The sequence below is a fragment of the Eptesicus fuscus genome, chromosome 12 (genome assembly GCF_027574615.1).
Source record: "Eptesicus fuscus isolate TK198812 chromosome 12, DD_ASM_mEF_20220401, whole genome shotgun sequence".
Lineage (NCBI taxonomy): Eukaryota > Metazoa > Chordata > Mammalia > Chiroptera > Vespertilionidae > Eptesicus > Eptesicus fuscus.
This window is the reverse complement of record NC_072484.1, coordinates 67,613,127-67,638,971: the sequence shown is the minus strand read 5'-3', so window position 1 is coordinate 67,638,971 and position 25,845 is coordinate 67,613,127. Positions and strand designations below refer to the sequence as shown.

At 48.2% G+C, this 25,845-nt stretch overlaps 1 protein-coding gene across 2 annotated transcripts in view; it reads right to left on the bottom strand.

The window, feature by feature from the left end:
* Nucleotides 1-20,067, bottom strand: part of SLC13A3 (solute carrier family 13 member 3) — a 39,493-nt gene extending 19,426 nt beyond the window's left edge. The window contains exons 1-7 of one of the 2 annotated variants that reach the window (XM_054724039.1): nucleotides 19,817-20,067; nucleotides 16,489-16,630; nucleotides 14,669-14,690; nucleotides 5,676-5,862; nucleotides 3,249-3,290; nucleotides 1,557-1,649; nucleotides 417-521 (exon numbers count right to left, since the gene is read on the bottom strand). In XM_054724039.1, the coding sequence (XP_054580014.1) occupies nucleotides 417-521; nucleotides 1,557-1,649; nucleotides 3,249-3,290; nucleotides 5,676-5,862; nucleotides 14,669-14,690; nucleotides 16,489-16,630; nucleotides 19,817-20,052 (827 nt within the window). In that variant the 5' untranslated portion in view covers nucleotides 20,053-20,067. Of the gene's footprint in view, nucleotides 1-416; nucleotides 522-1,556; nucleotides 1,650-3,248; nucleotides 3,375-5,675; nucleotides 5,863-8,814; nucleotides 8,882-14,668; nucleotides 14,691-16,488; nucleotides 16,631-19,816 lie in introns of both variants that reach the window. The other variant, XM_054724038.1, reaches the window with a different exon arrangement.
* Between the last annotated feature and the right edge of the window lie 5,778 nt (nucleotides 20,068-25,845).

The window sequence follows — 25,845 nt, the reverse complement described above, 5'->3', positions numbered from 1 at the left end:
TCACGCTTTCATTGCACTCATTACAATGTTATTTTGTTGTCTGACTACTTGTTTTTGTCTGTGTCCCCAGCATCTAGCATAATGCTTAGCACATAGTAGGCTCTCAAAAAATGCTGACTGAGTACATGAATGAATGAATGAATTGAATGACGTGATTGGGGCTGCACACTTTGTAAGTGACAGAGCTGCCCATGAAACCCAGTTTTGTCTGATTTCAAAGACAAAGCTCTTAATACATGAGAGCTCAGATGTCTTATCATCCAAACCAAAACTCTTTCGAGAGCAAGAGAAGGAGCCATTAATACTGACCAGGGACCAGAGTCCAGGTCAGCCCGGCTCACTGCCTCTCCAGCTCCAAGTGGCCCATCCCAGCATCTTCCCTGTTGGACTCCGTCCGTGGGTCCCCAGAGGCTCACCCAGGTTTGAAGAGATTGGACCAGCCAGGGATGAACTTCGGGTCCCGGAAGAAGAGGAGGATGGCGAACATGCAGAAAAGGATGAAAACGGCCCGTTCAGCAAACCTGTAGTATAGAGATATGCAGGCACATGGTGACCGTGGGCGCGGGCGGCCTGCGGGTGGGACGGCCTCGGGCGGGGACCCATAGGGTGACTGGGCCCAGACCCTGCCTCTGAGAAACTGGAAGAAGTAGTTCACTCCCCAGGAAGCCCCCAGCGTGAGGAGAGGGCTGTTCCATGGTGTGAGTGGTTCCTGCCTGGGGCGACCACACTCGCCAGGGTCCTTCCCATCCCAGCAGGGTCCTTCCACACTTGCCAGGGTCCGACCACACTCGCCAGGGTCCTTCCTAAGTATCCAGCAGCCCTCTCACCAAAACTGTTTATATAATTTTTGCTGGGAGTTTCCCAGAGTCCTAGGGAGAATCCAGAGACAGAGAGAAAGAGTGAAAAAAGAGAGAATCAGAAAAGCAGAGAGACAGGAAACAGACAGAGAGGTAGGCAAAGAGTCACACACAGGGATGAACACAAACACAGAGTGGGACAGACACAGAAAGGGACAGACATGAAGAGTAGTAGGAAGCGAGAGAGTCTTCACATGTTGGGGGTAAATATCTACCCAATGTGCCCATTTCACAGATTGGGGAACAGAGCCCAGAGAGGGTTAGTGCCTTGCCCAAGGTCACACAGGAAGTGAGTGGCAGAGTCAGCCCTTGGGGGCAAGCCTGCTGACTCTGAGTTACTGTTACCACCGGAAATACATACATTAAACAAGGTCCTGGAAGCTGCCCAAAGCAATGTTGAGTATCCCAGGTACCAGGAGGGAAAGGGTGCATTTGGCAGGAAGGAGACAAGTCCCCACCCCAAGTATGCCCTGAGGAGCTTTCTAGTTTCCAGGGTATCTACCCCAGCACCACGGCAAGAGGCTGACTGTGCAAGCCACCTCTCTCCCCTCCATCTCCAGGACCCCACTTCAGGCCATTGGTCCTGATATTCCCCTGGGACTCAGCCCCCAGGGACCCAGGGATCAGACCAAGAGGTATCTCTCCTGAAAGTCTAACGCCCAGTTTTCTCTCCACCCCGTGGGCCCCTGGATCGCGCACACCATGTGCCCCAGGTTCTCGTATTCTGCCTGAATCATGGCGCGAGCCCTATCTTCTCCGGTAGCATTGGCCTCTGTGTCCTTCTTCCAGCCCCTGAAACAGAAAGCAGAGAAGTTAGGAGTGACTACGGCAAGGGTGACTAACTTCGCCCCAGCCCACCCCCACCTGGCCTGGCCTCATTATCTCTGTTCTGGAAACTGCAGTGGCCTGGTGGGCTCCCGCCGTCTTCCCTTTCTAAAAACTGTTCTCCCCACCTATAGCCTGGACGGTCTTTTTAAAATGTGAATCTGATCATCTGACTCCCAGGAGATCCTTTAGGGGATCAAACAGAAACATGAATAAACATACAAATCAATGGAATAAAATAGAAAGCCCAGAAATATACCCACATATAAATGGGGATTTAGTCTGTGATAAAGTTGGTATCACAGATTGGTATGCAAAAGATGGGCTATTCGGTCAATGGTGTGGGACATATAGTTCAATGGAACAGAATTGAGAGTTCAGAGATAAACCCATACACATCTGTGGTCAATTGATTTTTGACACGGATACCATGACAATGAATTTAAACCTCACAGCACTCTAAGGATAAACTCCAAATAGATAAAAAAGAATTTAAATGTGAAAAATATTAAAATATCAGAAGAAAACTGTGATTAATTTTTTTTATAACTCCTTTAATGGTAAGGCCCTTTTAACTGTAATGGAAAATTCAGGAGCCATATGAGAAAAGATTGATAGTCTATGTAAAATTTTCTCAAAAATTCTACATGAAAGAAAACACTGCAAGCAAAGTAAAAAGCAAATTAGAAAAATATTTGCAACTCATATTGCAGAATAATCACTAATCTTTCAATATATAAAGACTACTAGAAATCAATAAGATCAACCAACACCAACAGTCCATCTGAAAAATGTACAAAGAATATAAACACACAGTTTAGCAATTCACAGGAAAGTGAATACCAATGGTCCCCATGAATATATAAAAACTCTTGCCCTGACTAGTTTGGCTCGGTGGATAGAGTGTCAGCCTGCGGACTAAAAGGTCCCAGGTTTGATTCCGGTCAAGGGCATGTACCTTGGTTTCTGGCACATCCCCAGTTGGAGGTGTGCAGGAGGCAGCTGATCGATGTTTCTAACTCTCTTTCCCTCTCCCTTCCTCTCTGTAAAAAAAAATCAATAAAATATATTTCATACACACACACACACACACATACACACACTTCATATTGCCCCTCAGTGCTAAAAGGAGTTCAAAATTAGTCTCAATAAAATAAATGCAAATTACTTTTCTCTTATCAGATTGGCAAAAATCCACTTTGCTGTATGGTAACAGACACTCTTATATGTGGTAAATGGGAGAACAAATTAGTACAATTCTTATGGAGAACGACTTGACAATATTTATTAAAATAAAACTGTGCTTTTATTAGTGGTTTAGTATCGATGATGTGTGAATTAACTGAGGGTCTGGGCATAGCAGGCAGGCCACACACCACCCACTATCCTCACATGGTAGGGAAGTGAGGTCTACCACAGTCACCAAGGGAGAAGGTAACATGACATTATAAAAATAATCTCCAGTTCATGCAGAGGACCAAGACTCAAGCAGCCATTCTCTAGTTAAACCTGGGTCAAACACAGCTCAGTCTGGCTCAAAGCTCAAGTTAAACATGAAGGTGGTACCTCGTGAACAATCCCCCATACAGGAAGGAGATCCAGAGCCAGGCAATCAACAGGAACAGCACCATAAGAGGTAAGGCGAAAATGAACCAGGAGCCGAAATTCACCACGTCGCTCTGTGGGAAGGTACTGGAGAAAAGAGGGAGGTGAGAGCCAGCCAAGATCAGCCATGCCGGGGTCTCTGTGTGTGTGTGTGCGCATAGAAAAATGAGAAGCAGTATGTTAAATATTCACAGTAGCATGAAAGGTATTTCAAATTTTTATTTTTTCTATAGTATCTGAGAGTTCTATAATGTACCCACCATTACATGTATAATCAGAATAAACTAATGAAATGAATTTGGGGAGCAAAACCCCAGGAGAACTCTCAGGGCAGCTATTGCCCTGTCTCCTGGGCTCCCAGCTGGAGAATCAGAACTCCATATTACTTAGCATTCCTTCTAAATCCCCTCCTCCAAGACCAGAAAGTCCAAGCCTGAGCAATTAAATGCTGCCAATGACATGTATGTAATTTATATTTATTCCAAATCCTTCATGTTCAATATTTTTACTTACAACTCCAGCATTTCCTCCCTAATTTAAAAAAAAAAATTATTGATTTCAGAGAGAGAGAGAGAGAGAGAGAGAGAGAGAGAGAGAGAAACATCAATGATAAGAGAGAATCACTAATCCACTGCCTCCTGCAAACCCCCTACTGGAGTTCGAGCCCACAACCCTGACATGTGCCCTGACCAGGTATCGAACCATGACTTCCTGGTTCATAGGTCGATGCTCAAACATTGAGCCACGCCGGTTGGGCCCTCCCTAATTTCTTTTAAAGTTGGGATAAATGTCTGCTCATGTCAGGGTGGGCAGGCAGCCTGAAATTTCTCTGATAGCAACTGCCACCCCACCCATTACCCGCATCCCCCACCTCAGGACCTGCCCCTGAGGCTCCCAGAACCCACCTCTTTCCTGTCCAGCCTCTTCTGGTTGAGGAGACTACAGGGCCAGCCCAGACTGTTCCCACATCTGAAACAGGGCCATCCAGGTTTGCTAACCCAAACCTAAGGCCCAGCCAGGTCTTGCTCAGAGAATGGAGATGAAAAGGTCTGCATTGGGCTTAAATCAATGGGCAAAATGCTGACGCCTGGCCCATCTCACCTCCCCCTGAATCACACTCTGCAACTGAGACCCAGCTGTATTTTTCCAGCTCCCCCAGTGTCTCTAACAAGCACCCACTGGCTGAGAATCACTGGTTTCTACCATCAAATCATATAATCAAGGAACTTAAGCACCTGATATAATATGGTGGAGGTTTAAGGTTTTAAAATCAGTTTGTGAGGCAAAACAGGAGTGCACTTAAAATTTCTCACAAAAATAATTTCAATTGCCCACAAGTAGAGAACAGATTTATGCATGCCGAGCCTGCTCTCAGGAGACCAGCACCAGCTTTCCCTCACCCTCCCAGTAGGTCCTTGATTTCCTGGTTGAGCAGCAGGGAAAGAAGCTGGTCAGCAGCGGGACCCTGTGGAACATCAAAGACTTTGTACTGTTATCTGCCTGCCAAGTGCTTACGTTTGCATTTGTGAAGATTAAATCAACACAGGCCGCATCTCCACTGCCCAGGAATCTGAAAACCTCTCAGAATCCTAGAATCTGAACATCTCAGGATCTTGAAATACAGGAATTTTTTAAATCTTTGAACTAAGAGGCTTGGAACGATGGAATCGACAAGCCATGCTGTCTGAGAATCCGCTTATCCTCATGCCGGCCTCTGTTGGAACAGTTTCAGAGATGGGGACACTTCACCTCCTGGCAGAACCTGCTGCCCCGCTGGCCTGCGTGCATGGCTGCAAAGCGTCTCCCTGGACAGGACAGCCACAGACCCACGCCTCCAGCTGGGGCGTTTTTAAAGCAGATGCCACATCATGTCGCTCTTCTGCTCTCAGCTTTCCACGGACTCCCCACTGGGTCCTTAACAACAGTTGCCTTAGTCTGGCCTCTTCTTACCGCATCTCCTCCCACAATCCCCTGCACCTTCTACACTGCAGCCTAGCTGGTCTTGATGCCGTTCGCCTTTGCACAGGCTACCCCCTCTGTCGGGAAGGCGCTTTCCTTCTGTGTCCACTTCTAGGCCTCTGCTCAAATGTCATCTTATTAGAAAGGTCGGACATCCATGACCAACTCACTCCTGTGCCTTCTACCCCTTTATCCTGCTTTATTTTATTTCACAATTTATCACATGGACATATCCCATATTCATTTGCTTTTCCCTTTACTGAGTATCTCCCCACCAGAATAAAAGTCCCACAGAGCAGAGACTTTGCTGGGTTTTTATGCTGAAGCCTGGCCAATAGAAGGCACTCAAGATACATGCCCTGGATGTTAACTGAAGGAGGGGGAGAGGAGAAGGAAACTCCAGTGCCAGGTGGGGGACACCTGCTTTTACCTCTTGATCCCACCAAGTAGGATGAGGTTGGGAGCCGTGCCGGTGAGAGTGGCCGTGCCCCCAATGCTGGCTGCGTAAGGGATGGAGATGAGGAGGCCCTTCCAGATGTTTTTGCGATATTCTTCCGCCTTCTTGTTGCCGTCTGGGAGAGCCGACGGGTCCTCGGCCTCCTCAGGGAAGTCTTTGCTTTAAACAAACCCAAAGAGACGCCATTCAGCACACACGCAGCAATCCTGGGCTCACACGGAACAGCTCACACATTGCTGGGCTTGGGAGAGCTCTGTGGCTTTTTGAGAAGGTAATTTGGCACAGGCATCAAAACCCTCAAGAGCTGTGCACCCCTCCAGCTCAGGTGTTCTCTCCTAAGAATCAGTCCTAAAGAAATAATTGGGCAAATGTCTCGGGTGTGGGTACGAGAGTTCACCGTGGTGTTAAATACCATTTCAATTAATTAATTAGTTAATTAATTTTTATCATTTCAATTTAGAATAACCTAAATCACCATCAAAAGGGGATTGGCCAAATAAAGATGATCGATCCCCTTTCTGGATGCTATTTAAAAATTATGATTTAGATGAGTGTATTAAGATAAAAGATATCCATTATATAAAGTGGAAAGATAGGTAACAGCACTAGTTTTTATTTTATTTTAAAAATATTCACATTATTTCATGAATATTTGAGTTTTAAGAAAAGTCTAGAATAATAATAGGCAAAGTCAGTCATTTTGGTACCTTTCTTGGGGGTTGAACTATGGATTCTTTTTCTCTATTTGTATTTTTCTGGGTTTCCTTGCACGGTTAAAGAGTTTTGGGAAAGAATGAAATTAAGAATTATTAATTATATAATTTAAAGTTAATGATGTTGACACAAATGTGATTGAGGTAAAAAGATGTTCACTTCACTCCATTAAGTGAGATAACAGTTTCCAAACAGCATATGTAGTATTGTCAGCATTTTTATTTAAGAAAATGTATGTATGTATATATAGAGAGATATCAATAAATAATCTAGATTGGTGTTCACTTAACTATTTTAACTTATCTATGGGAGTGAGATGCCGAATATATTTTTTGTTTAAGAGTGTTGTTCTTGCCCTGACTGGTTTGGCTCAGTGGATAGAGCGTCGGCCTCTGGACTGAAAGGTCCCAGGTTCGGTTCCGGTCAAGGGCATGTACCTTGGTTGTGGGCACATCCCCAGCAGGGGGATGTGCAGGAGGCAGCTGATCAATGTTTCTCTCTCATCGATGTTTCTAGCTCTCTTTCCCTCTCCCTTTCTCTCTGTAAAAAATCAATAAAATATATTTCAAAAAAAAAGAGTGTTGTTCTTTTTTGACTTGTGCAATTACAAAATGTTTATAAGTGAATGAAATTAAGAATTGCTCCTGTGCAACAAATCAAATATGTTTAGATAATAAAAGATCCAGAAAATACTGTCTGGTTTTAATGGCTACATGAGGGGCCCCGTCTCCAGTGGGCAATGAGGACAGGATCTGAAGTCTGAAAGGAACACAAGGAAGCAGCTGGAGACCCATGCCATGCATGGTCTGACTTCTCAGGTGAGTGGCCTGGTCGGGAGCTGTGGCCTCTCAGATCTGGGAACCCAACCAGACTGAGCCTCCCAGTGAGAATGAGAGAGCAGAAAGAGCCCTAGGGCTCATCTAGTGCAACCCTTCTTTGTTTAGATGGGGAAACTGAGGCCCAGAGAGGGGACAGGCTTGCAGCCAATGGACATAGAGTTTTCATCTAATGGACATGGCGTTCCAGAGAATAGCATCAGGTATTTCCAATAAACTCAGCATAAACTCTGCGTAGGCAGGAGGTAAACATTGATTCCCAGGTTGCATAGTAGTGAGTGGCTGGGCCATCACAGAACCCATGATCTCAAAGCTGGACTCAAAGCTCCCAAGTGGTGCTGGGAAGGAGTACAGGCCCTGGGATAAAACAATCAGATATAACATCATATTCCTCCTCTGCTATCCCTCCATCAGCTCCCCTCCATCAAAATCAAGGCTACAACCGTGGCCTATGAGGTTGCACAGGCTCTGTCCCTCTACTACCACCCTCACCACACAGGCAGTCTCTCTAACATTATCTCCTACCATCCACTCTCCCAACGCCAACCACACAGGAAGCACACAGGCTTCCTGTCTGCTTTGGACTCCCAGGAACTTTGCACCTGCCGGTCCCTCTGCTGAGAACACTCTACAGATCCTCCACAATCCCTCATCTCCTTCAGGTGTCTGCTCAAGCATGACCTTCTTAGAGAGGCCTTCCCTGATTACCCATTCTAAAGCTGCCCCCGCCCTGGCCTCTTTACTGCGTTTCTTTCCTGCCTAACACTCACAACCATGGGGCATATTATGGATTTCACTTGTGAATGAAATAGACCTGATCAATGCCCAGCAATGCTGAGAGCAAATCACTTCACTTCCTACTGTTCCATCACCATTAAATCAAGATAACAATGCCATTAATAACAAGCGCTACCATTGTGCCTGTAGGGCTTCACAGCTGGCTTTGTCGATATTATTCCATTTAATCTATCTCAAAACAACCCTTTAAGTTGGGTTCCAATATCATATCCAGTTGTTAGGTGAACTTGATTGAGGCTCGGAAAGGTTAAATGACACAGCAGGTAAGTGGCAGAGCCCGCGTTCAAAGTCAGGTCTGTGTGGCTCCAAACCCCATGTGAGCCCTAGCCGATCACTCCATATTGTTATACACAAAGTGCACCAAAGACTGAACACGCTATTGATGTGAAGGGGCTTCCGGACTCACATAAGTCACGATTATTACTGACTCATAGGACGTTTTTGTCCTTGGCGCCTCTCGACCTGGTCTGCACCTGCTCTCCTTCTCGACTATCATGTGGCTTGTGCTCTTCTGCTCTGGGCCTGCCCTGGAGACCCTCCCCTCACTAAAACTCTAGGGATTTAATGTATCCTCTGCCTGACCACATTTGCATTTTTAAGGATTCTGTGGAGATCTACGCATAACCAAAAGGTGGAAACTTGGGCAGGAAATTTGGAGAAATTTTCAGAGATGGGAGGGAGGTTGCTTGCAGCATTGAGCTCTCGTTTCATCATCTCCTTGGACCAAGAATTGGCTCCTCAATGATTTTTACCAGGAACTCACTCTTCTCTTCTGGCAAGAAATTGCATCTCCATGGGCACAGGGTTCATGCCTTTTGTCCCCACAGCAACTAGGAGAAGAAAGCATGATGGGTTTAGTGTCATGTGAATGGGACAGGAGTGTGCCCATTCTTTTGTAGGCAGTCAAGAGTACTTCTTCAGGGTTCACTCTTTGCCAAGAATCCCATACTATTCATTCAATCAAATAAATAAATAAAGTCATTCAACATTCCATCTTCCTGTCCTACCCGTGTCTATTTGGAGACCCCAGACTTGAAGGCAGGGAATTAGCTGTAAGACTGCTTGATAGCCCATAACTCAAGCCTAGGCTTACCTGAGCAGCCATTGCCAAAAGGATGTTTGGGAAAGACTAGTTATGAGTGGTAATGGATCAGCAATGGAATGGATGGCCCCAATCTCCCATTTACTCACTCAAAAAGTATTTGTTGAGCACCTACTATGTGCTATTGACTATGAGCTTGGGGTACACAGTGAAAAGTATACAACAAGGACCCTGTTCCCATGAAGTTTATATTCTAGAAAGGGAGACAGACAGTGAACACAGAAAGAACATTTCAGGTAGTGGTGAACGTGATGGAGGACATAAGACTGGGCCAGGTGATGAAAAGTAATAATAGAGTAGGGAGAGGGAGCAGGTGGCCTACTGTAATCAGTCAACAGAGAGACACCATACGCTGATGGCATTTGATGTGAGACCTTAACGATAAAAAGGAGCCAGTCACATGAAGAGTCTTGAGAAGAGAGTTTCGAGCAACAGAAACAGCATGTGCAAAGGCCCTGGGGTAAGAAGCTTAGAAGAACTGAGGAACCATGAGAAGGCCAGTGTGCAGGAAAAGTAGAGAGTAGGGAAGCCCTAGGGGAGCTAGGGAGTGGGAGTGGGTTAGACAGAGGTCAACAGAAGTCAGATGTCAACTCAAGGATGGCGAACCCTTGCAGGATTTAGAGCCCATGATGGATATCATGTGGTTGACATTTTGCAAACATCTGGACCTGGTAGGGGACAATGGACGATAGGGGAGCAAAAATGGAGGCTGGGAAACCAGTTCAGAACCTATTGCGTTTTCCAGGTAAGATGACAATGACTGCACTAGGCTAGTGGCCATAAGAATGCTGAGAGTGAGTAAGTTGTAAGTGCGTTTCCATTCTCCTTAGACAAGAGCTTGGTGCAACTTGGAGCCCAGGACCAGAACTGTCATGTGAGCCCTAGCCGATCACTCCATCAATGATGTCATTGAGTGACAAGACATGAAAATCTACGTCCTTGTGGAACTTATCTTCTGGTTAGGGAGACAGACCATAAACAAATAAGTATAATATACAGTGTGTCAGATGGGAATTAGTGTCATGGAGAAAAATAAAGCAGGGAGGGGGCCCGGTATTCTGGGATCGGACAATCTTTGTAAAGGATGGTCAAGAAAAGTACGACTGAGAAGGTAACATAAAAAAGACACCTGAAGAAGATGAGGGGGTGCGCCAGGTAAACCTCTGGGGAAATTAAGAGGAGGTGCAAAGGCCCTGAGGTGAGAGGGGGATGGTGTATCCAGAAGCAGAAGGGAGACCAGCAGGGCTGGAGGGGCCTGAGGGAGTAGGAGGTGAGGTGAGAGAAGTGGCAAAGGGTGGGGGTAGCAGGAAGTGGGCTGGATCATACAGGAGACTTGGGGATCACAGTAAAAACTTTGGTTTCTCCTCTGAGTCACATGGGAGCAGAGGCAGAAGAGTGTTGGAGCAGAGTTAGGACAGGATCTGACTTTATTTTAAAAGCATCCCTTGCTTGATAGTGTTTTATAGAGAAGAAAAATGGAAGAGATTAAAAGTTCTTGCTGCTGAAATCATCACCAAGGGCAAAAGAAACCATCCCTGGGTATTAAGCATGTGACTGGGTTCTGGGTTCAAATCATACCGTCATCGTTCACTATGTGACCTTAGATCAGTGGCTCTCCACCAGGGCCACTTCTCCCTCCCATGGGCATTGGCAATGTCAGGACACCTTTTTGGTTGTCACAACTGGGGTGCTGCTGGCATCTAGTGGGTAGAGGCCAGGAGTGCTGCAAAATATCCTACAATGCACAAGCCAGCCCCCCACAAAAAAGACTTATTCCACCCATAATGTCAATAATGCTGAGGTTAAGAAACCCTGGTTTAGAGATATCTCTTAATCACTCGGTACCTCAATTCTTTAATTCATAAAATGGAAGTAGTAATTTTCCTAGTGGTGTCAAGAGGGTTAAGGAGTTGACCCATTTGCTACAGATTGAATGTTTGTATCCTCCCCAAAATGCATTATGTTAAAACTTAATCCCTAATGGGACAGTATTAAGAGGTGGAGCTTTGGAAGGTAATTAGGTCGTAAGGGTGGAGCCCTCATGAATGGGATTAGTGTCCTTATAAAAGAGAACCACAGAGCCCTCTTGCCCTTGCAACCATGTCAGGACACAGCAAGAAGAAAGCCATCTGTGAAACAGGAAGTGGAATCTTACTAGACACCAAATCCACTGGATCCTTGATCTTGGACTTCCAGCCTCTAGAACTGTGAGGAGTAAATACCCAATCTATGATTTTTTTTTTAATAGCAACTAATGGACTGAGGTACCATTTAAAGCAGGGACTGACAAATTTCTTCTGTAAAAGGCCAAGTGGGAAATATTTTAGGTTTTGGAAGCCATATGGTCTCTGTTGTTAACTACTCAACCCTGCCATCATATCATGGAAGCAGCCACAGACAACAAGTAAAACGATACGTGGGGCTAAACCTTTATTTTGGGGCACTGAAATTTGAATTTCATATAATTTCCACATGTCACAAAATATTCTACTTTCAATTTATTTCAACCATTTAAAAATATATCAACTATCTTTGGCTCACAAAAAAACAGGTAGTGGGCTAGAGTTGCTGGGCCGAAGTTTGTCAGACTGTGATTTAAAGAATTTCACGGGAATCTGAGCACTCGCAAGGAGTTAGTTAATGCGGATTGCTCTTGAGAAAGAATATCAAAGTGGCCCCTGACGTCTAGCTACGTTATGTTGTCCTCTTGTTGGACCTAAAGAGTCTTACACATCACTGGCCTCAAAGTCACTGCTAAAATGGTGAGCCAAAGCAAGGATGCTAAAGTCGTCTAAGCACAAAGCCACTTGCCTCCCACAAAATGCCAAGCATCCCCACTCTTGCTAAATGAATGGTGCTACTTCCTTACCCATTCATTGAGCTACCCCTGGCTTCTGACAGCAACTAATCTAGAGCAAACCCTGCTCCCTTAGACCCCCCTCCACATGACCCAACCAAGTCCTATAAGAAGTCCTTTCACACACCCTCTTACTGAGACCATCAAGCCTGCCCCGGCTGTGCACCCCCTCCCTGCAGCAACACAAATACACTCAACCTGTTCGACTACAGATACATTTCCGGGATCTTCGCCCATGTGGACTGGGAAGAAGGGTCTCTAGACTCCCGCTTCTGCTCTCTCCTGTCTCACCCAGGGACCTGGGGAAGTACGTTCCTTCCTCTCTCCACTCTGGGCAGCTCCTTTCCTGTTTGTACCAGGACTTAAAGCCCCCGGAGCCTCCTGGCCCCTGGCCTGGCCTGCTAACACAGCCTCCACTCCCTCCACCCCTGTCCTCACCTCACCCCCCAGACACAGCAACTGGGTGAAAGGGAGCATCTCTCTCTGCACTGGAATGAGCTTTGTTTCAGGTCTTGGGGTTGATCATTAACCAACCCCAGCTGTCTGATCCCACTGCCCCCACAAGCAGGCGTCTGCCCCAACCTCCCAGGGTCTCCTACCTCCTGACGCCCTGCAGCATAAATAAGAGGGAAGACTGAAGTTCGCTGTGTGCAATTTTTGCTGTGTCTGAGGCTGGCGCTGCTGACCACCAGCCAGGGTCTGAAGGCGAAATGCAGATCAGTTCGCCCAGGGCCAAGGGGGCGAGGGCGTAGGGGCTCCCGTGATGGGAATACGCGTCCACATGCGATGCACACGGCCCGAGGCCAGGGCACTGAAGCAGGAAGTGAAGCTGTTAATAGGACACAGATGCTGGGAGGCAAAGTCGCTCCCCAGGGGATGGCCGGACAGGGAGAACTCTGACCCAGTGACCCCCGATCCCCACCCATCTCTCGCTCTCTCTGTACCCTTCCCTCCGCACCCCTGGGGTAAATGGTAGCATTTCCTGGGAGTGACTAAGTCCCACCCTGGAGGTTCTGGTTTAGTGATTCTGGGGCCTCAGTATTTTTGAAAAGTTCTGCAGGTGATTATTCTGGGATGCCTGGGCTGAGAACGACTCCCCTGAAGTTACAGATGGGGGCCTGAAGCCTCCTGAGGCTGCCCGCACCCTCAGAGGGAGCGTGTGTTCACCAGTTGACCTCAGTCCCCCCCAGCCCCTGTCACTCAACCACAGACCCTGGTTGCTGCCAGCATCTGAGCTGGGGAGCCCCGATATTAGACTGTACGTGTTATACACAAGGCTGGTTAGAGGTTGGGGCTTCTGTAGGGTCTTATTCAAATAATACCCGTACCTGAGTTTGTATCAGGCAGGGCAGGTTTCTTACAGCAACCTCGGAACAGCCCGGGAGAGCTGGGCAGGGGTTACTACCGTCCTCTTTACACCCAGGGAAACTGAGGCCTAGAGAAGTGGATTAGCGTTGGGATCAAGATGACCCAAAGGGTTAGTGGCAGAGTCAGGCTTGTTCCAGGACTATTGATTCGCCCCGCCCCCACTCCCTTGAGTCTCACGCCATCTCCAAAGGTGCCCACCTGGCCCTTGGTAGGTCTGACCTGGAACTGTGAACCCTAGTCTAACCTTGACGTTGGGAACACAGAAACCCCGCAGGAAAGAGTTCTTGCATCAAATTAAGTAAAGAGAACCCCAGGGAAAGTCAAAGAGCCCAGATGAGGCAGCTTTACATCCATTCGTTCAATTAGCACTCACAGCAACCTAGATGGTAAGTATAAATATCCCCACTTTACCTATGAGGAAACTGAGGCTTGGACCAGTTAAGTAACTCGTCTATTCATTTCTTTTTTTTTTTTCTGAAATATATTTTTATTGATTTCAGAGAGAAAGGGAGAGGGAGAGAGAGATAGAAACATCAATGATGAGAGAGAATCATTGATTGGCCATTTCCTGCACGCCCCACATTGGGGATAGAGCCCACAACCCCGGCATGTACCTTGACCGGAATCGAACCTTGACCTCCTGGTTCATAGTTGACACTCAACCACTGAGCCACGCCTCCTGGGCTGGTCTATTCACGTCTTAATTCCACACATTTATTGAACACCTACTATGTGCCAAACAATGTTGTAGGGGAACAAGACCACAGCAATGAAAGAGATGGACACAAACCCCCTTTCGGCTTGGAGTTTACAAGGAGACAGATAATAAACACATAAATCCCTCTCAACCAGGAGGCACAGGAAACTTCAAGTGTGCCTTACAGTGTGGGGTTCATTGCCAGCTCCTCCCAATTCCTGGAAATCTAATCATGGTTTTTATACAACTTCCACGTAGTAACTAACCAACCCCTTCCTATGCTCCCGGTTCTCATTTCTCATGTAAACTTCACAAGAATACATTTGAAATGGGAGGCATTGTTCTCATCTTATAGTTGAGAAGAGAGCCCTCGCTCCTGGCTCATGAATGAAGAGCAATGGAAGAGGGCAATGCTTAACCCAACCTCAAATATGGCCTTTTGTTTGATGGCCGCTTGGACGTTCCTAAAGGAGAGACGTGGGTGGCAAGCTGGCCTTCTTCAGCAGAGAGATGCAGAAGGAAGAATGGTAGAGTTTAGATTCAAAAGCCGGGTGGGCCCCTTACTGGTTGAGGGAACTGGGCAGATACTTCACCGCTCTGAGCGTCAGTTTCCTGCTCTGTAGCATGGGCGTGATGAGAGGGCCACCCGCAGGACCGCAGGGGGGGATCTAAGGAGAACACGCAGGGAGGACGCTCCTCGGTCTCCCGGGCAGCGCTAGGAGCAGAGCTGGTAAAGGAACAGACGAGAAGAGCAGGCTGTCCTCCAAGTCTGAGGACCCCTGGGGTCTTGTCCAGCGAGCACCCCCCTGCCCTCGGCTCTGTCCTCCTCTGACATGGTGCTCAGAAGCACAGGTTCCAGACCCGGACAGAGCTCAGCAACTAACTCACCATGTTACTTTGGACAAATCACTTTGCCTCTGAGCCTCAGTCTCCTCATCTGTAAAATGGGGATGATCTACCTCATAGGACTGTTAGGAAGATTCAATGAGCTAATGGGTGTGAGGATTTTAGCACAGTGTCTGGCATGTGCGGGGTCTTCAGAAAATGAAAGTGCACACTATTCTTGTGGTTGCTGCTTGACTGTCTCTCATGGACTTACAGCCCCTGGAGCCTCCTCGCCCCTGTCCTGACCCGCTAGCACAGCCCCCACTCCCTCCACCCCCATCCTCACCTCGCCTCACCTCACCTCACCTCACCTCACCTCACACAGCAACTGGGTGAAAGGGAGCATCTCTCTTTGCACTGGAATGAGCTTCGCTTTAGATCTTAGGGCTAATCGTTAACCACTATCTGATCCCACTGGTCTGCCCCACCCTCCCAGGGTCTCCTACCTCCTCACACCCTGCAGCATAAACTAGAGGGAAGAGAGAATTTTGCTGTGTGCCCAGCATTGTGCGTGACCTTGGGCAAGTCCCTTCCGTTTCCCGGGTCTCAGATGTTTCATCTTTGTAATAAGGGACTTGGCTTTCAAACTTTTTTTTGGCCCCTAGACTCTTTGAAAAACTCTTGTGTTGGAGGCAGAATGACAAGTTCAGGACACAGGCTCTGAAATCAGCCAATCTGGGTTCAAAATACCAGAGCAGCTGTTGGAAAGTAGGGTGACCTGCTTTATTTTATTTTATTTTTTTATTTATCCTGTTTTGTTTATTTCTTCCTCCATTTCTATTGTTCTGAATGGGGTCCACGCTATTTAATCTGGTTAAATATTTGCAGGACGCCCTTAAGAAAGACCGACCCAGTTCCCCTTTCTCTAGCAGTGCTCAGAGTTCCAATGGCCCTCATTCCGGCCAATACTTGGCATTATCCAGCTTCCTCATTTTTTGCCAGTCTCTTCGAAGTCAATCTCATTGTTGTTTCAATTTGCATTTTTCTGGGCATTAACGATTTTAAGCATCTCTTCAAATGCTTTAAAAAAAGGTTTAGCCCAGCCAGCGTGGCTCAGTTGTTGAGTGTCGACCTACAAATCAGGAGGTCACGTTTCAATTCCTGGTCAGGGCACATGCCCGGGTTGTGGGCTCGATCCCCAGTGTGGGGCGTGCAGGAGGCTGCTGATCAACGATTCTCTCATCATTGATGTTCCTCTCTCTCTCTCCCTCTCCTTTCCTCTCTGAATATATTTTTAAAGGGTTTAATTATAGTACCTATTTCATAAAACTGTTTTGAGAGGTGGAGATAGCGTATGGAAAGTGTTTAACTCTGCTTAATATATAGTAAATTCTCAATAAATGCTATTTTTTAAGTACCACGGTTTGAAGTAGTTACTTTTCAGCTATTATTATTATTATTATTACTATTATTAAAATACTTGGCACATAACAGGTGCTCAATGAGTGCCTTCTCTTTGCCTGCCCTGACACCCTGTGGATGTCCCCACTCCCGCCTCCCCCTGCGGGGTTGGCTTGGCCCTTCCCACAGCCTCACCTGTGCTCTCTTCCTCCTCACCAAAGAGGTTCTTCAGGATGGCACTGGCGATGGGCAGCATCATGGCGGTGGAGGCGGTGTTGCTCAGCCACATGGACAGGAAGGCGGTGCTCACCATCATTCCAAAGATGAGCCTGGGAATGGAGGGAGGTAGAGGCAGAGCTGGAACTGGGGTCCAGGAGGTCCTCTGGTCCGAGTCTGCCACGCCGGAGGCACACAGCCCCCTCATTTTACAGATGGCCCCCATTGTATAATAAAGTTGCCTTGGTTCAGCACCAAGACCCTCTACCATCCCACCCCAAACAGCCTTCCCAGCCTCCTCTTCCCCTCCCCTCCCACTCTTACCAGGCCCCCCTGCTCGGGCTCTGCCGAACTCCTCACCAGCACCCAAGCAGGCCCTCCTCTCCGCCTCCCTCCCATTGCTTGGTCCTCCCAATAGGAATTCATGTTTCATGACTTGTTTTCTTGCATTCAACTTTTAATCCACCTTAAATTACTTAGACGTATATATAGTATGACATTAACTCTAAGGCCATCGTTTTTGGAAGAATAAGCTAATTATTTCAACATCCACCATTTCCTGAATAACTCATCCCTTCCCCACTGACTCAGATTTCTTCTAGATTATTTATTCTGTGTTGTTTTGTTTCTTTTAATCCTCACCCGAGGATATTTTTTCCATTTATTTCTAGAGAGAGTGGAAGGGAGGGAGGAGGGGACGGAGAGAGAGAGAGAAACATCGACATGAGAGAGACATAGTGTTTGGGTGCCTCCTGGGGCTGGGGAACCCGAAACTGAGGTACATGCCCTTGACCGGGAGTCGAACCTGAGACCTTTAGGTCTGAGGGCCGACACTCTAATCACTGAGCAAACGAGCCAGAGCTGTTTTAAAAACTATTTCTGAACTAGCGTCACATTGTCGGAACTTTAAAATATGTTTGCCAGAGCCCCGCCCATTCTTCAAGGTCAAATGTAAGCTCCTCCATGACATGACCCCTACCTCTCCTGTGGGCTCCCATAGCACCTGTGTTTCTGGGGTATCAGATTCCGCGAGAGATGGAATCTCTCCCCAGGACTGCAGCTCCTCCAGGTGGAAGCACAGCTTCAGAGCCTAGCAGAGTGCTTGGCCAGAAGCAGATGCTAAAAACTTACATGTTCCCAGAACCTTCTTCACTCTCACCCTTCCCCCACCCCCATCACAGAGGAGCTCTCACATTCTGTCCATCTCCACTGCCACCACCGAGTCCACGCTGTTACCATCTTCGGTCTGGACCCCCAGCACAGTCCACCTTCTCACTGATCATCGGCCCTCCACATGGCAGCCAGCAGGGATTTTTTTTTAAATGCAAATTTCATCATGTCCCTCCCCAGCTTACATCATTTTAAAATACAGTTTCATAATCAGGGTGGGGCCATGGATATCATTCAGGGTGAAAAGGAGGGAGAAAAATCCATCTTTATTTTGCTAACATCTAATAGACATTTTTTCCATCTGTGATAAGCAGAGGCCACAAAGTTCTGTGGTATTAGACGTGCCTGGGACTTGGTCACCAATGAAGATCACGGATACTTTCATATGGCATTACTGCCTAACAGGTGCAGACATCTGGGAATATCACTGACACTCAAAACTGCCTGGAAACTACAGCTGTGGCCTCACCCCTGAATGGTGTTGGGCACCATTCAGTATACCAAAAGGTGGCGGGTTCGGTTCCCGATCAGGGTACATACCCAGGTGGTGGGTTCCGTCCCTCGTTGGGGCACGCGCGGGAGGCAAACTGTGAGTGTGGGGACACGAAAAGGCCTCTTTCTCTGTGCTGTAGCCTTCCACAATCTATGAAAAGCCCACGACTGTTAGCTCCTCTGATTCACACAGCCCCTCTATTCAAACTGCAAGACAAGATAAGTAACTTTCAAGGCTATGTTCTCGCATACCCCTCCTTCCTGCTGTTTTTACAGCTCAGGGATAATTTGCATCAAGAAGTCTCTAGTTAGCAGAAAGTCCCCTTCCCCCTTCCTCTTCAAACAAGCCTCTTCTGAACTCTTCATAACTTTACTCTAAGCATGTTTTACAGGTTTGGGAAAAATGCTGATAAGACACTTCCCTGGGACAACTGCGCCGAATGTCTCCTGAAGAACAAACAAATCACAACCCCCTGATAGCTGCTCAACTCGGGCCCGAGGTTCCCCTCCCTTCCTTGTTGCTTAGCAACAGCCAGGGCTTAAAAGGGGAAGCCACTTTTGTTTCCTGGGCATTGTATTGATTAGCAATGCACTGGCCCTCACCTTTCAGGGAAAGTAAAATAAACTTTGTCTTTGCATCTATTTCTTCTCCCAGTTGTGAATTCTTTCACAGCCCCAGTCACCAGCCACAACCCTAACAGATCTATGTTTCTCTCTCTCTCTCTCTCTCTCTCTCTCTCTCTCTCTCTCTCTCTCTCTCTCTCCCTCTCTCTTTCGCCCTCCCTCTCTCTCTAGAAATCAATTTAAAAAAAGAAAAGAAAAACAAAACAAAACTACAGCTGTTAGGACAGTAGTTATATCCTATCATTTTTACTGGAAAGAGGAACGTACATATGATACCATATCATGGATTTATGTGTTTTAAAGAAGTATTTGAGTGACTGCCTTTTGCTAGAATTGTTGTGCTTATTGTTGTTTTAAAGCCCATGTGTTGTGCTTTATGATTTAAAAACATTATTCCCGAAGGAATACTTAAGATTCACCAAATTGGAAAAAAAGATGCGAAGAACAACAATGACCCTATTTGAAAGGCCATTCAATCCTCTTAGAATAAAAATTCAAATCCTAGCCAGGAGCTGAGGACCTGCCTGCAGGAACAGACCCTGCCTCCTGCTTCTCTGAGGCCATTTCTCCCCATTCCTCACCCTCCCCTTCTCCTTGGCTGGTAAGCACCAAACTGGGATGCCTAATGGGCAGCATTGGCTGTGCAGGTCTCGGCTATTTTCTCGCCATTTTACAGACAGAGAAAGGTTCAGTCCTTTCCCAGAGCAGGAAAGGTAGAACTCATGCTGCGAAATGGCCCCTTCTAAAACTACGGGACACAAATCCCTGGGGACGGAGCCTGGGAACCAGCATTTCAACCGATTTCCCAGTGGTGCTTACGCACTTTTGAAAACCCTCCCTGTGTCTGCCACACAGAGGGGCTCATTAAATATAAGAGGAATGAACAGGTATGTGGAAGGCGGGACATGAGCTTGTTAGCCTGGATGAGTAACCAGGAAGAGTGAATTTGGGCTCCAAGAGATGTGGTCCCGCTAACGCCCCACCTTTGGGGTGGACCCGTTACCTGGCCTTACCAGATCGGCCGGACCCCAACGAATGTGAGGATCTTGAGGGCGATTCTCCGGTGCAGGTTCCACTCCTCGATGGCGCTGGCCATGATCAGACCACTGAGGAAGAGGAAGTTGGTGTCCACGAAGTACTGGGGGCAGACGTCTTTGGACTTCAGGATACCCAAGAAGGGGAAGAGGATGATGGGCAGCAGCGCTGTCACCGCGAGGGGCAGCGCCTCCGTGCACCAGTACACGGCCATGAGCAGGATGACAAACAGACAGCGGCCTTCCTGCAGGGGCGGGGGCGGGGGGGAAGCAGGCTCAGCACAGCTCAGGGGCAGGGGAGAAGAGGTCCTGCAGCAGGCCCATCGGGCACATTCCTTGGGGAGGCAGAGGACAGGGTAACGTGCCCAAGGCTTTGACCTCAAGCAGGTGGTGTCACCTGTCTGAGCCTCATTCTGCTCAACTCTAGAATAGGGAAGCCGCATCTGTCCCGTTTAGAGGACTGTTTGAGGATTCTAGAAAATACCCCGTTGTCTTAAAAGTAGACCCTGAGATGAGCATGAGACTGAAAACACTTGACAAAATAGGGGATCTCAGGAAGTTCCAGCAGGGTGTGGCGAAGTGCAACAGAGAAGGAAGCCAATGCAGAGTGTTAATGCGGTTACCACTGTTGGTAGCTGGGGTCGAGCCTGGGAGATGGGGACCTGGGAGATGGTGTAGATCATGCCTCATAGTTGTCCGCCTGAGGGGGACAACAGAGTTGGGCTATTTACCTGCCCATTCCCTGGTCATCACTGACTGAGGGCTGCTCTTGGGAGCATTACTGCCCCACACTTGCAGCCGGCCCCATGTGCAGCCGGAGAGCCCCATGCTGAGCAGCTCAGGGGCAGTAAGAAGCAGGGAGCATGTGTAGAATGGGGAGCGTCAATGGGGATGTGGAGGGAGCATCAGTAGCATCTCTGCCTGGCAGGCAGCGTGATGCCCGACACTTAGTGCACACTCCATCAACAACAGTAATAACGGCAAGGACTTCATTGTGCCCTGTTCGTTGGGAATAAAGCTGGTATAGCCACTACAGAAAACAGGATGGCAGCACCTCAAAAAATGAAGTAGAATTGCCATATGACCCAGCATTTCCACCTCTGGGCATTGTACCCCTAAGAACTGAAAGCAGGATCTCAAAGGGTATTTGTACATCCATCGTCAGAGCAGCATTATTCACAAAAAGCTAAAATGTGGAAGCAACCCAAGCATCCATTGACAGATGAATAAGGAAACTGTGAGATGCATACATGTGTACAATGGAATATTATCCAGCCTTAAGAAGGAGGGAAATTCTGACACATTGTACAACATGGATTAAACCTTGAAGACATCATGCTAAGCGAAACAAGCCAGCCACAAAAAGATGAATATTGTACAATTCCACTTATATGCGGTTCCTAGAGTTGTCCAACTCACAGAGACAGAAGGCAGATTAGGGGAGAAGGTAGAGTCACGAGATCATCAGATCCTGTTCCTTTGAATTTTAACTTCTGGAGTTCAGAGGCTGCAGGAGGTGTCTGATCTTGCAGGCTCCTTTCTGGGTCATCTCAGAGTCAGCACTTAGCCTCCTGACCACTCTGCTCTGTCCAGAGGTTCCACGGCAAGAAGGTGGCCCAAGGGAGGTGGAGTCCTGGCTCCAGGTGACACATCTCTCAACTTCCCAGGCTATCCCTCCCTTGGCCCTCAGAAGGGGGCATGACTCAGCTGGAACTCCCGGGGGTGGATAAGCCTAAAGGAGACAGGACCCGAGAAGACGGAGCCCGAAGCAAGAAGCCTGGGCCTAATGTTCAAGGTCAGATTTGAGAACTTGATGTCCAGTGATGGCTGACGTAGAAGGGAAAAGAGGGCCAAGGAAGGGTCCAGAGCTGAGCTGTCCAGATGCAGTACCTTCAGGCCACGTGGAGCTATTCAAGTTTCAATCCATTCCACTTCAATGAAATGTAGAATTCCAGTTTCTCAGTCACACGAGCCACAGTTCAAGAGCTCAGCAGCCACATGAGTCTTGTGTCTACCATTCTGGACAGAGAATATCGGACATTTCCATCATCGCAGAAGTTCTGCTGGACAGAGCTGCTCTAGAGAATTCGGGCCTCCGGGCCAGGAAGCCTGGGCCTAGTGGTTTTGCTACTGACTTTTTGTGGCAAGCCACTGACCCCTCTGAGCATGAGTTTGTTCATCTGAAAATGGAGAATAATAATCTGGGGTTGTCTACATCACAGAGAATCCCACTGAAATGATTTATTTTTATTTTTGTAATCTCATGGAGAAATATCTGTTCAGTAGTTTCTCCAACTTCATAACACAGCTCTTCAGTATTTATTTTTTACTTTTATTTGATGTCCCCTTTCTTCTTATTTCTCACACTGTCTTTTTGTGGGTCCCATGCTAGCCATTCAGCACAGGATTGGGGCTACTCCTCTCAGACCCGTTCTTTGTTAGAGGCAAGTGTGGGGAGAGGGGCTGGGAGGAAGCTGACGGCAGGTGCCTACCCATCAGCACTGTGGGTCATCGCAGAACCCCTGGTCACCAGCACGGCCCTGGAATGTGTCTCCACGCTAAGCGTTGGGCTTACTGCAGAGACTCAGTGTGAAGACCCAAGAATGTCGCAGTTCTTTGAGGGTCTCTTTGAGTTTTTACGTCTCTTAGTCTGACTGAGAAAGGAAACTCGAACCGTATTACAATGATTTAACTGATCATTGTCCATCCTCTGTCTTCCACCCGCCTTCCGATATCCTGCATCTCCCCGAGGGGCTCTGAGCCTCCTCCTCCAGTTCATCTGAACTCCGTACTGAAATGTGCTTCTCAGCGACTCCCCCCCGCCCCCCGCCCCCGCGTAGTCTCCAGGCTCTGCCTGGATTGGGAAGAGCTCGGGGAGCTGAACAGTATGTCTGGAGAAGTCTGCGTCCTGCCTGGAACTGCAGAGCGTGTACAGCCCTTGGTTTCCTTCTGCCATTTGGCCCAAATCCCATCGCCATTGTCACCTCTTCACACACCAGGGGTGGGACTGTGGTCTGCCCTTCTCATCAAAGATGGCGTTTTCTTCTCCCTTTGTTACCCTGGGAGGCTGTTGTCAAGCTGCTTTAGAAAAGTGGGTGGATAGAAAAGTCTGGGTTCCACCCACTTAAAGCAGAAGTGCCTTCCCCCCGGTGGTTTGGTCCTCAGGAAGTACTATATTTCCTAACCTTTCTATGCTGAACATGCACAGTAGAAGCAGCAAGGGTTTTGGAATCAGATAAACCTTCCACACTCTGGCTGTGTGATCCTGGGCCAGTCACTCAATGCCCTCACCCTCATTTCCTTACTTCCTATAGGCACACGATAATAGTACCTACCTCAGAGGGTGAATTATTTCACATAAGTTAACCACTGACCCAGTGACGGACACATGGGAATGCTCAATAAATATGAGCTATTATGTTGGATGAATTATTATTTTTTTAAATATATTTTTATTGATTTCAGAGAGGAAGGGAGAGGGACTGAGATAGAAACGTAAGTGATGAGAGAGAATCATTGATTGGCTGCCTCTTGCATGGGGATCAAGCCTGCAAACTGGGCATGTGCCCTTGACTGGGAATCGAACCTTGACCTCCTGGTTCATAGGTCGATGCTCAACCACTGAGCCATGCCAGCCGGGCTGGATAAATTATTAATAATCATATATTAATGTACTTGGTTATTAATAATTCAAGTTCAATTTCTTAAATACTCTTCTTAAATCTTAAAAAAAGAAAACCTTAAAATATGACAGCCAGAATGAATCTGAGATCATTTAATCCCATGGTTCTCAACAGGGGGTGATTCTGTCCCCGGGGACATGTGCCTGGGGACATTTTTGGGAGTCATGATTAGAGGGGGGAAATCTAGTGGGTAGAGGCCAGGGATGCTACTAAACCTCCTGAAGTGCCCAGGACAGCCCCACACGGAGGATTATTCTTTCCCAATAGTGTCAGTGTCAATAGTGCCGAGGCTGAGAAATCCTGTCTGATCTAACCCCTTGTACAATGGTTGCCCAGAGAGGGAAAGTGGCTTGCCTGAGGTCACGCCGTGGGTCAGAGGTAAGGACTTGCTTGACCTTGAAGCCCACTGTGCAGCAGGAGTTGGTAGCAGGGCTGAGACCAGGAGAAGGCAGGTGCACAGCCCTGGCAATGGGCCCACCTTGAACTGCTCCCTGGGGGCCTCACTGGGCTTACTCGAGTCCTGGCCCTGGTTGGGAGCAAGAAAGGAAGGTTCCCACAGTCCCTGAGAAGCCCTATTCATGCAACCCAACCCAGACATTTCTTATAGGAAGCCCCTAATCCCCCACTCCCACCAAAGAAATCCCAGCTTCTCGGGCTTAGCCGGTCCATTACCACAGGGATTAAAGTCTGCAGGCAAAGCACACGAGGTGAGGGGGGTGGGGGGGATGGCGGGAGAAGAAAATGCTTCATCAGGCGGTTAATTTTTGAGCTGGGGAATGACTTCCAGGCAGACACAAGGCATCTTTCTTCCCGTTGCCCCAAGCTTGCCCCAAGCTTGCCCCCTTCGCTCACTCAGGACAGAAAGAGAAGTGGTCTGTTCTCTGAGCCCCGATCTGGAAACTTTATCCACTACCATCCTTCCCCCCACCCCCACCCCTCCGCCAGCTCCCTGATGGGCAGCAGCAGGCATATTTGTCAGGCACTGGGCTGCACCCGGCTCTCGGCAGGCCCCGGTGACTCCATGCCAGGCCCTTCGGGGAGCAGGACTGGGGCCAGCTGCCCACTAGAGACCTGTGGGAAGCCCTGAACTTTGAACTCTAGAAAGGCAGAAGCCATGCCTTAAACAGCTCAGTATCCCCTCACCACCCTCAGCCCAGGGCTGGTACCACGCAGGGTCAAAGCCTCCGGGGTCACCAGGGTTGGGAGCATCGTGGCTCAGGCCCCATCACCGGTGTGAGTGACCTTGGGCAGATGGCTCCCCCGCTCGGAGCCTCAGTTTGCTCACGGGTAACTGAGGGATGATGGCATCCCAGTCCCCGGGGTGGGACAGCGCCAGGAAGATGGCCAGCGCCGGGGAAGCAGAAGCTGTTGGGATCAGGGGACAGGGAGCTAGGAGAAGGGGGCTGGAGCCTGGACCGGATGCCAAGAAGCAGAGGTACAAGCTTGGCAGCCAGTACCAGAGTGCCTGGGTCCAAATCCTGCCTCTGCCGCTTCCTGGAGTAAGTGACGTAATGCTGTGCCTCGGTTTCCTCATCTGGAAAAAGGAGATGGTGATAATGACGATAAGAATTTCAACCTCGCCCTAGCTGGTTTGGCTCAGTGGATAGAGCATCAGGCTGTGGACTGAAGGGTCCCGGGTTTGATTCCGGTCAAGGGCACATGCTTGGGTTGCGGGCTTGATCCCCAGTGTGGGGTGTGCAGGAGGCAGCCGATCAATGATTCTCTCTCATCATTGATGTTTCTATCTCTCTCTCTCCCTTTACCTTCCTCTCTTAAAACAAACAAACAAAAAACAAACAAAAACTTTAAAAAATGAAAAAACAGAGTTAAATGAGTCCAGCTGAGGCTCAGGTGGCAAGGCCCCTAGGAGTCACACAGTCTACCACGCACAAGCTGCAAGCTTTGGACAGACCGGTGCCCTTTTGAGCCTCCGTGTCTCATCCCTAAGCTAGGATGCCTATTACAGCATCCCGAGAGAGCTGGGAGGGACAGCAAAGGGAATGTGGACGGGCCGTTCTTTGAAAGCCCTGTGATGCTGGGGGCTTCTCCCCACCCAAGCAAATCGTCCTCCTTGCCTCAGCAATGCCAGCGTTTGCACGCACTGAGCACTTGTTATGTAGCAGGCATGGTTCCCATGGATTCCCTTGTTAAACCCCACCCACAGCCCCACGAGGCAGCTGTGACTGCTGTCCCCAGTTTACATGGGGCTCGGTTACCGTGGCTCAGAGGGCTTGAGTGACTTACCCAAGGTCACACTGCTCTCATAGGAATGGTAGTGAGCATAAGAAAGCTACCTTTTCTTGAGGGCTTCCACTGGCCAGGCAC